The sequence below is a fragment of the Hylobates moloch genome, unplaced genomic scaffold (assembly GCF_009828535.3).
Source record: "Hylobates moloch isolate HMO894 unplaced genomic scaffold, HMol_V3 SCAFFOLD_5, whole genome shotgun sequence".
Classification (NCBI taxonomy): Eukaryota; Metazoa; Chordata; class Mammalia; order Primates; family Hylobatidae; genus Hylobates; species Hylobates moloch.
In genome coordinates, this window is record NW_026652280.1 from 148,007,600 (window position 1) to 148,020,642 (window position 13,043).

Genomic DNA, 13,043 nt, shown 5'->3' on the forward strand with positions numbered 1-13,043 from the left:
ACTGAGGTATGAGGATCACTTGAGAGTAGGAGTTTTCAAACCACCCGAGCAACACAGAAAAACCACATCTCTAAAAAAAAAGTTTTTTTAATTAGCCAGATGTGGTGGCACATGCCTGTAGTCCCAGCTACTTGGGAGGTTGAAGCAGGAGGATTGCTTGAGCCTAGGAGTTTGAAGCTGTAGTGAGCTATAATCGCACCACTGCACTCCAGCCTGGGCAACAGAGTGAGACCCCATCTCATTAAAAAAAAGAAAAACAGAAAACAAAAAAAAAGAATACACTGAATTCAAATCCAGGCTCTGCCACTTGCTATGTGTAATTCTGAAAAAATTCTGAACCTCAAAGTCTGTTTCCTCTCTGTGAAGAGGGGATATTAATAATAATACTTACTTCTTAGGGATTAAGTAGATTGAATAAAACCATGTACCTTGAGCTCAGAATAATGTCATATATAATGATGAGGAGAAGTGTTAATGCAAAATACATATGCTCCTCTACTTACCAAGGTGTTATGTCTCAATAAATCCATTGTAAGTCAAAAATATCATAAGTCAAAAATGCATTCCATATCCCAATAAACCCATAAAGTGGAAAAATCTTAAGTCCAGGAAGTTACATCCTAATAAATCCATGCCAAAGTCAAAAATCTTAAGTCTAACTATCATAAACCCAGGACCATCTATAACTAAAACTGAAGTCCCTGGTTACAGCAAAGACATTTCAAGTTGTCCGTTAAGTATGCTAACAAGCTCACTAGCTTAGGAATCAGAAGATCCAAGTTTAAATTACAGCCAAGATTTTTTCTTGCTAGGTATGTGACCTTGGCTAAGGGCCAATCACTTTGTACTTCAGTCCTTCAGTTAACTGTTAGGTATTAATAATATTAGTTACCACGTATTAAGCCCTGACCATAAACTATGCAATCTGATACGTTTATATATGGACTCCACTCTTCACAATACTCTTCAAGACAAATATTCTAATCTCTATTTTATAGATGGCTAAAACTGAGAGAAGTTAAACTCATTCAAGTCCACACAGCTAGTAAAGGGTAGAACCTGGCTCCGTGTCCAAGTTATCGTATTTAACCTGCCACCTGCCTCCCCTAGAGATCAAAGGAAAGTGTCCTGTGAAAGTGTTTTTTGAAAAAAAAAAAAAATCCTATATAAATGTAAAGTATTATTATTAGTATCCTATATCAATACAAATAATTCACAGATGGGTTTGCGATTTGCCCCTTAGTGCCTGGGAACTTCGAAAGAACAAAGGGTTACACTTTAAGCTCTCTTTCGTCTCCTCTTGGAATTTTGCCTTGACCTCAATTTCCCTTGAACAGACCTGATAAACAACTAATTAAAGAACTCCAGGTGCCGCTGTATGCCTCAAAGACAGCTCTCTGCACTCCTCGGAGTCCAGGGCAACAAAATTATATGCTTTTCCTAGAAATGTGGACAAAACATTTTGTTGAGCTAAATTCTCACACCTACCTTTGCAGTTCACCTGGGTTAGCACAAATAAATTGGTCACATAAACGTTCACATAAACTAGTGCTTTAGGTCATGCCTGTGTCAAACTTAGTTCCAGGCCCCCATGCAATCTAATTAAAGCAAATTTCAGTCCCTTTTTAAGGATATGATGTAAAAGAGCTGATCTTCCTCATGAAAATTTTGTTAACTAGTCCCATGTGATTAAGTATGAATCTCTAGGTTATCCACTCTTGGAATAACAGCCCAGCTTTTTAAACTTCTTGGAAATATCACCAAAGGGTTTCTGGTGTTGATGTTAGAAATGACAGACTGGGGGAAAGTGGGCCTCCGTTTAGTATTACCTGGAAGGCTCTTCAATTTTTTCCCCCCACTTAATCTAGGTATCACCTGGAAGGCACTTCAATTTTTTTTTTTTTTTCCCGTTAATCTAGGGAGATGACCTGAGTGACTCTCATGCCTGCGGAGGAAACAGGAGAGTCAAGTCTAGATGAAGTGGAGGGTGTTAATCTGCCCCGCCAGATCTCGGGTCTGGGAAGGTGCTCACGCCTTGAACGGCCGGCGGAATCCGGGACACCTGGAGCAAACACATTTGCAAGCGGAAGAAAGGTTGCCTCCCCCAACCCGCTTCCCAAAGGCCAGATCTCGGAGCAAGGGGGAATGTGACTTTCTCCGGTCCTGCCAAGTTAAATTTTCCCTTCCAGGGAAGGCACACTCACTTCCCCCAGGGCGCCCCCGGCGAACTCGACACGGCCTCGGATTTCGCGCTCTGGGAAACGCCGCTCAACCCTCCAGGGCCCACCGAAGTGCGTGCGGCGCGGCGGAGAGCCGGGAGAGCCGGGAGAGCCGGGAGAGCCTGAGCACCTGGCGCCTTACCTCCGACGGCGAGATTTCAAACGCGCGCGCGATCTGGGCGTAGAGCTCCTGGATGCTGGAGAAGCCCTCCACTCGACCTGTGGCGCTACCGTGCGCCAGCTGCGCGTGGAAGACCAGCCTGCGTGCGGGAGCCCGGGACGCTGAGAGGCTCCCGCCGCCCGCGCCCGTCGGCTCGCCCTCCACCAGCCCGGCGGTCTCCTTGGACTTGGCCTTCTTCTTCCCCCGCAGCCTCAGGGGCATCTTGCAGGGCCGAGGGCGCGGGCCCACCTGCGCTACCGTCCGCCGCCTCCTCCCCCCGGCGCCTCGGACTTTGCGCCTCGGGCCCAGCGCAGGTAAAAGCAGCCTCCAATGGCAGCCGCGCTTCCGCCTGACTGCGTCGGGTCAGGGCTCCGACCTCCACCCCTGGAACGGAGCAGCCGCCCTCCCGCCCAGCCTCCCGCGGGATGGATCTGGAAAGAAAGTTACGTAGTCCCTCATCCTATCACCAGGTTTATCCCTACTCCTTGTAAAAAATGGCTTTATTTGCGTGAAGGCCTGAGGATGGCGACGCTACAGAACAGTACGCCTTAGAAGGCAAACACGCTGGCCCTTCTGTGCTTTTCATAAATCTGTAGTAGGCACCCACGCACGATTTGGCCACAGGCCTTCGAGTCCGTACGTCTGGGCTTTGGGGGATAGGGATTTAAGTACAAGTCAACCTTCGTCTGCATTTTCTGCGTCTTACACTCTGCAGGGCAGAATCGGAAGAGGAAGTCACATAACCTTGAGCTTGGTGCTACGTTGAATTCATAAACACCCTCAGCCGGGTCCTCGGCACCTCTGAGTTTCCCTTTTGCCTATTTCCTGGGCCGCTTCCTTTCCCAACATCCAGCACGCCTCCAAAGTCATTTGCCCCAGCTCTGCCCTTCTTAGTCTCTACAGAGGACCTTGCCTCATATGTACAAAGAAAATTGAGGCCATTCGCTGTGAAGTGTGAGTTCCCCCAATTCCCCACCTCGCGTTTATTGCATTGTTTTCAAGTCCAGTCCCTTCCAACTACGTTTTTTACAACAAAGCAAAACAGTCTTGAATTATTAGCTACGAAATTTCCTCACTTCTTCTCTGCTCTTAGAAACACTGTGATCAGACTTTGCCCCCGCACTCTACTGAAATTTCACTTACTGTGCAATTTCAGTGGAGTGAAATCACTATCATATCTTAATTACCAAATACAAGTAATTCTTTTAGGTCTTCATCTTACTTGATCTGCGTTGTCCATTTCATTCTTAAATTCTGTCCTCTTTTGGCTTCCTTACCTCTCCTCTCCCCGTCCCCCACCCTGCTCCTTGCTAACTGCTACTCTCCAGGAGTTGCATTCACCGACAGTTTTTCCTCGACAAACTTCCCCTCTTACTTAGCTTTGCATGTTCTTCCTGTGTGGTCACATCAACATTCTCGGTTTCACAGACGTTGTTGTCTACCAAATGTCTCCAACTCCAGCTTATTCTACCAGAAAGGAAATGTACTGTAGGAAACTCAAATTGAGACTGAACAAAACTGACCTCATCATTTCTCCTGCATCTCTTTTCTTTTCTTTACTCCTGATTTCAGTTAATAGGATCACCAAGCACTCCCAGACCAGACATTGTGGAGTCCTCGTGTCAGGATTTTTCCTCTTCCCTCACCTTTCACATCAATTCAGTCCTGAAAATCCATGTTTCTCAACTTAAGGTTAGCAGATGTACTGGGGGAGGAGAGTCTTAAGAATTCTTTAGGAGGCCGGCGCGGTGGCTCACGCCTGTAATCCCAGCACTTTGGGAGGTGGAGGCAGGTGGATCACCTGAGGTCAGGAGTTCGAGATTAGCCTGGCCAACATGGTGAAACCCCATCTCTACTGAAAATACAAAAATTACCCGGGCTTGGTGGCGCATGCCGGTAGTCCCAGCTACTCGGGAGGCTGAGGCAGGAGAATTGCTTGAACCCGGGAGGCGGAGGTTGCAGTGAGCCGAGATTGTACCACTGCACTCCAACCTGGGCAACAGAGCGAGACTCAAAAAAAAACTTTAGGATAACTTTAACATTTTTGTTTTATGTTTCTGTGACTTAGAAAAGTAATACAGGGACACCTGCACTCAGCCAGTGCTGCTGCTGTTGCTTCCCAGGAGAGCCAGGGCAACTTTCCACTTGGCCCTCATCCAGCTTCAAGTTTCTTCATCAAATCAGATAACAACACTTGAGCTTGTAGCCTTGTCCGGGAGACAGCAACACAAGGAGCAAAATAGTTTGTTTGTTGGAATGCTTTAATTCTCCCTATGGCACAAAATATTTTCCTGAATATGCAGCGAAAATTCCTGGTAAATCCACACAGAAGCTTTCTGAAGTAGCAAAGGAATACAGCCTCACTAGAGGTTCCATCCCTGAAAAGGATGCTGGGAAATTAGATAACACCTGTGCTGTGTTTGCACCTCATGGAACTTTACTAGTAAAGCACAGAAAGGTCCATCTGCTTGACACTGGTGTTCCTAGAAAAATGACGTTTCAAGAATCCACAATGTTGAATCCGGGCAATAGTTTCTCCACATTTGATACTCCGTACTGCAGAATGAGTCGGGGCATCTGCTATGACATTGGTTTGCAGAGCTTGCACAAATCTACACACGGAGAGGCTGCCAGCTGTTGGTTTATCCAGGGGATTTCAGTTTGACCACTGGACCAGCCCACTGGGAATTGCTTCAGGCTCTTGATAATCAGGTGTATGTGGCCACACTCTCCTGCCCAAGATGACAAAGCCTCCTATGTTGCCTGGGAACACGGCACTGTAGTGAACCTTTGCTGCTAGGGCTCTCAAGGAAGAAACAATCATGTATTCAGACATAGACCTGAAGAAGCTGGCTGAAATCCGTCAGCAGATCCCCATTTTTAAACAGAAGCAATCAGACCTCTGTGCAGTGGAGACGAAAAAGCTCTGAAGTTTATGTTTCCAATGTGTCACAAAACAAGAAGATATGATTCTGCAACATAATCAACTCCCTATTCTTTAATGAAGATCCTTTTTTTAAATTTCAGCCTTTGCCTTCCCAAGGAGCTCTCTATTAAGATGATAAATCCTCAGCAAGCTGATGTTTTCCACACCACATTAAGTAGTTAAAAAGGAGCCTAGAGTCGAAGAGCTGGCTCTGAATTTCCTTCCATATTTAAGTTGCCTCAGAGCAGTTTGTGAAAATAACAGATCTTGGTATCCTGGTGATTGATTCACCTAATACAAATATATTTGTGTCATGAACCTCTTATCCCACTTGCTGGAGTTGGAATCCATTATCTGGAAAACTTGATCTGGTGCCATTCTTTTCCTAGCAGTACCTTAAAGTTCCATTTTTGGTCCACAAGTAGCTATAGGACGTAAGGTGATAGACCTTTGGTATTTACTAGAGGAGGTTGCAGCCCCTTCCTTCCTAGCAGCCTTTGGGCTCTTCAAATTTAAGAAGAAGCTCATCATTCAACCCCAGACCCTGCTGGTCTTTGGGGGAAAGACTGGGTCAACACTGACCCCCATGGGAGAATGGCAGTGGTGGCATTTGGTGAAGGCAACAGTATGAATCTCTGCAAAAGATTTGATAGGGTGGAATGTCTGGAAGTCCAAAGTCCCTTTTTTTTTTTTTTTCACCTAGTAAGACTTTCTCTCTCCATAGATAAGCAATCACTGTACCAAGTGATTCTTAGACTTTTTAGTCTCAGAATTCTTTTACACAGTTAAAAATTAAGGACTGAAGCCTGGCGTGGTGGCTTACACCTGTAATCCCAGCACTTTGAGAGGCAGAAGCAGGCCAGGACGTGGCCAACATAGTGAAACCCTGTCTCTACTAAAAATACAAAAATTAGCCTTGCATGGTGGCACACGCCTGTAGTCCCAGCTACTCTGGAGGATGAGGCATGAGAATCGCTTGAACACGGGAGGTGGAGGTTGCAGTGAGCCGAGATCTCACCACTGTATTCCAGCCTAGGCAACGGAGCAAGACTGCCTCAAAAAAATAAAAAATAAAATAAAAATTTTAAAAATGAATTAAGGACTGAGGCCCAGCACAGTGGCTCACGCCTGTAATCCCAGCACTTTGGGAGACCGAGGCGGGAGGATAGCTTGAGTCTAGGAGTTCGAGACCAGCCTGGGCAAGGTGGTGAAACCCTGTCTCTACAAAAGAATACAAAAAAAAAATCAGCTAGGTGTGGTGGTGCATGCCTACGATCCCAGCTATTCAGGAGGCTGAGATGGGAGGATTGCCTGAGCTTGGGAGGCAGAGGTTGCAGTGAGCTGAGATCGTGCCACTGCACTCCAGCCTGGGTGACAGAGTGAGACACACACACACACACACATACACAAAATTAAGGATTGTCAGGCACAGTAGCAGGCATCTGTAGTCCTAGCTACCTGAGAGGCTGAGGCCAGAGGAACCTTTGAGTCCAGAACCTTGAGTTCAACCTGAGACCCCATGTCAAAAATATATATGTATTATAGGACTGCAATGAGTCTTTGTTTGTTTATGTTAACAGCTAGTGATGGGCTGGTAATTGTTTAACCAGCTATTCATGAAAAAGCCCCAATTTTGCTAATTTTCATTGTATAAATACTTCACCATGGCTGAGTTCAAGCTATCTACATGACACCTCTAAACAGAGTTGGGAATATATGTACACAATCAGCTCTCAGGAGCTGGCGTAATAAAGACATTGTGTCATTTAACCATTGGAAAACAGCACTGGGTACTCCAAACAAGAATGAAAAAGACAAATGACTTTTAAATATTTTTAAAATTGTAATCGATGCATAATTGTATGGACTTTTCTTTTTCTTTTGATTTTTTGTAGAGATGGGATTTCCCTATGTTGCCCAGGCTGGTCTCAAACTCCTGGGCTCAAGCAATTCTCCCACTTCAGCCTCCCAAAGTACTGGGATTACAGGTGTGAGCCACTGCTCCTGGCCTGTACTGACTTTTTTTTTTTTAAATTAGGTGTACAATTTGGTAAAATCTGACATATATATATATATAGAGAGAGAGAGAGAGTGATAAACCACTTCAATGAAGATAATGTACATATTTTACCACCTCCTCCCCAAAAAGTAATGTAATATATTCTGGTTCATCTGAATAACTCTTTGAAAACAGGACACTACCACAGAGTTTCAGGGCTCAAATTTGCCTTCATGGTTATGATTGCTATAGCACTAAATAGTATTACTTTGTCTTGGACTAATGAGAAAAGAGTAGAGAAAACCTGTAATAATAAGCAAAGGATGCATTCCCATCAAGTGAAAGCACAATGACTTCACAGTACGTTGTATGAATAAAGAGCTCACAGAAATTTGACTAAAGTAGGAAGAGAAGTGAATCATCATAAGGTACATAGCAGGTTCATTATCAATATCTGCGAGCATATGACAGAACACCAGAAGGTGTGAAACTAAGAAAAACTTCAAAGAGAAGAATATCTGTCAGCCATGTCAAAATATCAAAGGAAGAGGCCAATGTATTGACAGAGGGTGGAAAGGTTGGATTCTATAATCTTTTGTGTCCTTTCTAAATTCTATTTTTTCTTACTTAGAAAGTGAAAGTTCCCCTCAAGCCTACGTTGAATTCACCTTTGCTGTAAAATCTCAATTAAGGAACCAGCTGTATTGGGCATGCTCACACAGGAAACAAATGGTACATTCAAGTTAAGGTATTTGGTGATGGTTTAATAAAGAGACTGGGCAGGTCGTGGTCAGAGAGTAAGCATAATATTAGTACCCCAGGGCTGTTTCTTTTTTTTTTTTTTTTTCTTATTTTGAGACAGAGTTTTACTCTTGCTGCCCAGGCTGGAGTGCAGTGGCGTGATAGCTCACTGCAACCTCCGCCTCCCAGGTTCAAGTAATTCTCCTGCCTCGACCTCCCAAGTAGCTGGGATTACAGACATGTGCCACCACGCCCAGCTAATTTTTGTATTTTTAGTAGAGACAGGGCTTCACCATGTTGGTCAGGCTGGTCTCGAGCTCCTGACCTCGTGATCAACCCTCCTTGCACTCCCAAAGTGCTGGGATTACAGGCATGAGCCACCACGCCCGGCCGCCAGGGCTGTTTTTATCCCCAAATCCAAAGAGATGAGGAATTAAAAAGTTCTGTAGAGAAGAGTTCATTTCAAGAGGAGCTATGACATTTGCTTGAAGGAAACATGTAGGCCAAGGCAATCTAGAAGGAAAGCACTTGGGGAAATTAATACCTTGACCCAATATTACCCTTAGAGCTGGGCAGAAGTTCTGCTCTGGCATGCCTTTAGCTGCATACCACCCAAGATAGGGAGCCCACAAGGGCAAGGGGGAATGGCCACCCGGAATTCATGCCCTCCTTTCTAGACCACGTTCTACACACCCAGGATCCCTGATTTCCCTGCCCAAGTGGCCCCCAGCCTGCCTCCAAAATGTGCATTGGCTTCACCAGGGTCCAGGCAGCCAGCATCCCTATGTCTGAGAGATGGCTAAGGAGCAGCTTTGGGCCAGGGTAAAGTGGGGATTAGGGAAGGACAGAACAGAGCTGGATAGAAAAAGAATGGGGTAGGCTTCAGGCAGAGACCTGTTTCTCCCACATCCCTATATTCCAGTGTGGAACTATTGAATTGGAGAACTCTAAATTTGGACTTATCCATTCAGATCACTATGAAGATATATTGGCCAAAATAGAAGTATAAAACATATTTTATTTGACAGTTGATTATCAAGCAGTTTTAAATAGTTAGCTTATGGTATCTGGGTCTCTATTTGTACTCTGGTCCCAGGTTCCACAAATGTGCCTACCGACCTCATTCCAGTCCCACCCTCAGATTACCTACCTAGACTCAACATTGAATTAAGCCCAAGGCTAGAGGGAATGGAGTCTCTGCTGATATGGCCCAGGCTGCACATGCCTCCAGGAGAGAGGAGAGGGTCGGAGGCTGATCTAGAGATGTAAATAGAAACGGTGGCATACCAGCCCACCTAGTCTCTCATTTTTCTGAGTTCCTAATACACATCTATTGTAAAAAAACTTTATTTACAACAAAGTTTTGTTTGTATATATGCTGACTTTTTCCCATATGGTAAATTATGAAATCCAGCAAGATAAGTCCTTGATGATAGAAACCGTGTTTCATATTCCTCTTTGGTTTTCTGTCCAGATTCTCCCATAGTATTATATATATATAACAGATATCAGTAAATATAACTGGATAACATTGATTAACCCTTGTTACTACTTAAGATAAATTAAAAACAATTAATTAAAAGTATTAGGTCTTCAATTTATATCTAGGCTTAGAGTTCAACCCACATTCTCAATCTACAATATTTCCACTCGGCATCCGGTGTTCCTAACAACCTTAAAGTCAACTATAAAGCATGAGTCATTAAAAATTATATGATTAATGTCTGCCAAAAGCAATATTATTTATAAGACATTGTCTTATTTATAAGAAATTGTCTTGTTTATAAGAAGCTATAAATGAATCATAAGATAAATTTACTAACTTGTTTTTCCCAGCAAATATAGCCTCTAATTACAACATGTAACATTAGGAGTTCTGAAGAAACACACACTGATCACCTCCCTCTATGCCCCACTCTCCATTATGTATGTATCCAGTAAGCAAATACTTGGGAGAAAATAAACACAGGATTTGTTAAACCATATGCAGTTTTCCCACGGACTAAAGACAGCATGTTTTATAGTTGCATGGCAACAATGAACAACTGAAGGTGGCAAATGGGGGAGGAAATAATTCTTAGCTGAAATTCCAATAAATTTTATTATGAGTAATTGGAAATACAGAAATGGAAAATGGAAAGAGGAAAAGGAGGTGGGGTGATAGAGGGGGAAGAATAAATTTAATAATAAAAATACGTAGGTGCCCCTTGAGCACCTACCGTGTGTCTGGCTTAGTCCTCAATATTTTACATGCATTATCTCATCTGTGTATAATTAGAGGAAACCCTCTGGCATGGACTCCAGATTACTCCACATCTCCAAGGTTATGGTGAATAAACATTGAAGAGACAAGAACAAGTGTGAACAGTAAGCTAATTTAACACTAGTTCTACAATAACATAAATATGGAAAAACTGCATGAGGTTTAAAGCACAGCCACATTCAAAGGTCACACATTTTAATCATTTAAGCACTGTATGCAAAACTGAAAAATAGTAATAGTAATTGGTTGACATACAAGCCTTTGATGACTCAGAGTTGAACAAATAATTTCTTTTATACAGACCCAAAATACTGGATAGAATTAAACAATTTTTTTTTTTATGAGATGGAGTCTCACTCTATCACCCAGGCTGGAGTGCAGTGGCACGATCTTGGCTTACTGCAACCTCTGCCACCCAGGTTCAACAGATACTCCTGCCTCAGCCTCTCAAGTAGCTGAGATAACAAGCGCCTGCCACCACGCCCGGCTAATTTTTGTATTTTTAGTAGAGACGGGATTTCACCATCTTGGCCAGGCTGGTCTTGAACTCCTGACCTCGTGATCCACCTGCCTTGGCCTCCCAAAGTGCTGGGATTACAGGCATGAGCCACTGCACCCAGCCAAATATTTTCAATGAAAAGAATAACTTAAAGCTATTGAAGATAATCATTACAGTCATTTTAAAGCCAAGATATAGCAATGACAAAAATAAATATAATGTCTTTAAGAAAAAAACGTTTCATATAAGAGTAGAAATTTTTGAGTAATTCAATTATAGACCAAAAACATGAAACCTGGAGTCAATCTTCCTTCCATTTGCTGGGGTGGTAAAAGATTGTCAACCCCTGAAAGTCATTAGCTGGTAATGAGATAATTTTCTCCATTTTAAACTTGAAATAAATGCAAATTGTAAGTTCCCAAACACCGCCAAATATTTTTCATTTTGTTCCTCAGTTATACTGGAAAAAGTATGCTAGTAAATGTTATCCAAAAATATTTTGTCACGTTTGGTAATTAATTTTAGAACACTGAACTTTAAATTAAGAATTTGACCTGAAAACCAGCATTAAAATATAACCCTAATAGTTCAATATAACATAATTAAGGTTTTGTTGTAATTTTAGCAGAAGCAGGGCTGAAGTTTATATCTGGCAACCAAAAATGCAGAGAATGTTGATTTATATGGATTAGAGATAATGTGAAAATCCAAGTAAAATTCTTTGGTGGGCCTTCTGCGTTCTACTTTTCCTTCCAAATTCAAGTTAACAAATTGAAATGATGAGATGTGTCACTTTTCAATGGTTTCCACAGCTATTACAATTGAAGGAAGCTGTTCCGTATGCCAATTAAGAGCACGAGTTTTAGATTGAACCAACAGACCTGGTTCAAGTCATTGTGCTGTTTGTACAATGGTAATTGATTACAATCTTGGGCAAATCTTTTCATCTCTCTTGGTTAATTTTTCATACTTAAAGATATTTAGTTGTTATAGCTAAAATAAATATTGCATAAAACATACTGTAAATATACTTGTATTGTGTATCAGGTGGCATAGCACCTACCACATAATGATTTAAAATATTAGTTATTATTGCACAATAGACGTTCATAATGAAAATGAATGACATACTCTAAGATCCTGTAGTATCTTCTTTTTTTTTTTTGAGGCAGAGTCTCACTTTATGTCATCCAGGCTGGAATGCAGTAGCACAAACATGGCTCACTGCAGCCAGGAACTCCTGGGCTCAAGTGATCCTCCCACCCCAGCCTCCTGAGTACATGGGACGACAGGTATGTGCCACCATGCCTGGCCAATTTTTTATATTTAATTTTTTGTAGAGATGGGGGGGTCTCACTCTGTTGCCCAGGCTGGATGTAGTATCTTCTGAATCAACTACATGCTCTGTTTTTTATCATAATTTTCATATGGCATATTTCACTGTACTCTTAAGCACTGAAAGTAGGCTAACAGAACATGGCATATATTTAAGTTGTTCAAAAATAATGAATGACAATATTCTAATTCAAGCATTTTGGACTAAGAAAAGTTTATTTAAATAGTGAATATAAGTTATAAGAGAAATGTTAAAAACACTTGCAATCATTTTGAAGTTTAGTCAGAAATTTCAACAATTGGCATGCTAATCACATTTTTAATCTGTTTATTAAATCAAGTCCTGAAGTACATTTACTTGACAAATGAATATTTCAAGTTATCAACTAAACTATCACTCTGTGATAAACTATATTTAATATTTAATTCAGAATAGTCTAGTTTTCTAAAATTATTCCAATTCATTGTGTTTCAAAAACATTTTATATAATCTGCCTCCTTGGACGTCTTTCTTAAATAAAAATGTCAACGAATTAATTTCACAAAATGTCTACTATTTCAATTATTCAGCATAAATTAGACAAACATTTGTTGAGAAATTGTTTTCTATAAGGACTGACCTAAATGTGGGGGAAGAAAAGTCCATTTTCAAGGAGGCTCAATCTAATGAGGAAGATTAACATAATTATTATTATGCAAAGCAGATTATAATAAGCTCTACAAGGAGATGAGCAGAATAAGAAAATGACTGGTTCTCAAAAACATCAGGAATGTCTCACATATGAGCTGGACCTTGATTTTAACAAATAGAAGATGGGAGTAGAATGGGAACCACATGAAGAGAAAAATTGTTGGGCATTCTTTCTTGCAGAGGCTAAACATAACTAGATGGTTTATGTAT

General features: G+C 41.9%; 1 protein-coding gene and 1 pseudogene across 2 annotated transcripts in view; one reads left to right on the forward strand and one right to left on the reverse strand.

Annotated features, from left to right (window-relative positions):
* GIPC2 (GIPC PDZ domain containing family member 2) overlaps positions 1-3,724 on the reverse strand; it is a 91,988-nt gene extending 88,264 nt beyond the window's left edge. Inside the window, exon 1 of one of the 2 annotated variants that reach the window (XM_032155510.2) lies at positions 3,602-3,724. In XM_032155510.2, coding sequence (XP_032011401.1) covers positions 3,602-3,619 — 18 coding nt within the window. In that variant the 5' untranslated portion in view covers positions 3,620-3,724. Of the gene's footprint in view, positions 1-2,361; positions 2,731-3,601 lie in introns of those variants that run through there. The other variant, XM_032155509.2, reaches the window with a different exon arrangement.
* Positions 3,725-3,824: 100 nt separating this feature from the next.
* Positions 3,825-5,309, forward strand: LOC116467987 (omega-amidase NIT2-like; annotated as a pseudogene).
* The last annotated feature ends 7,734 nt before the right edge of the window (positions 5,310-13,043 follow it).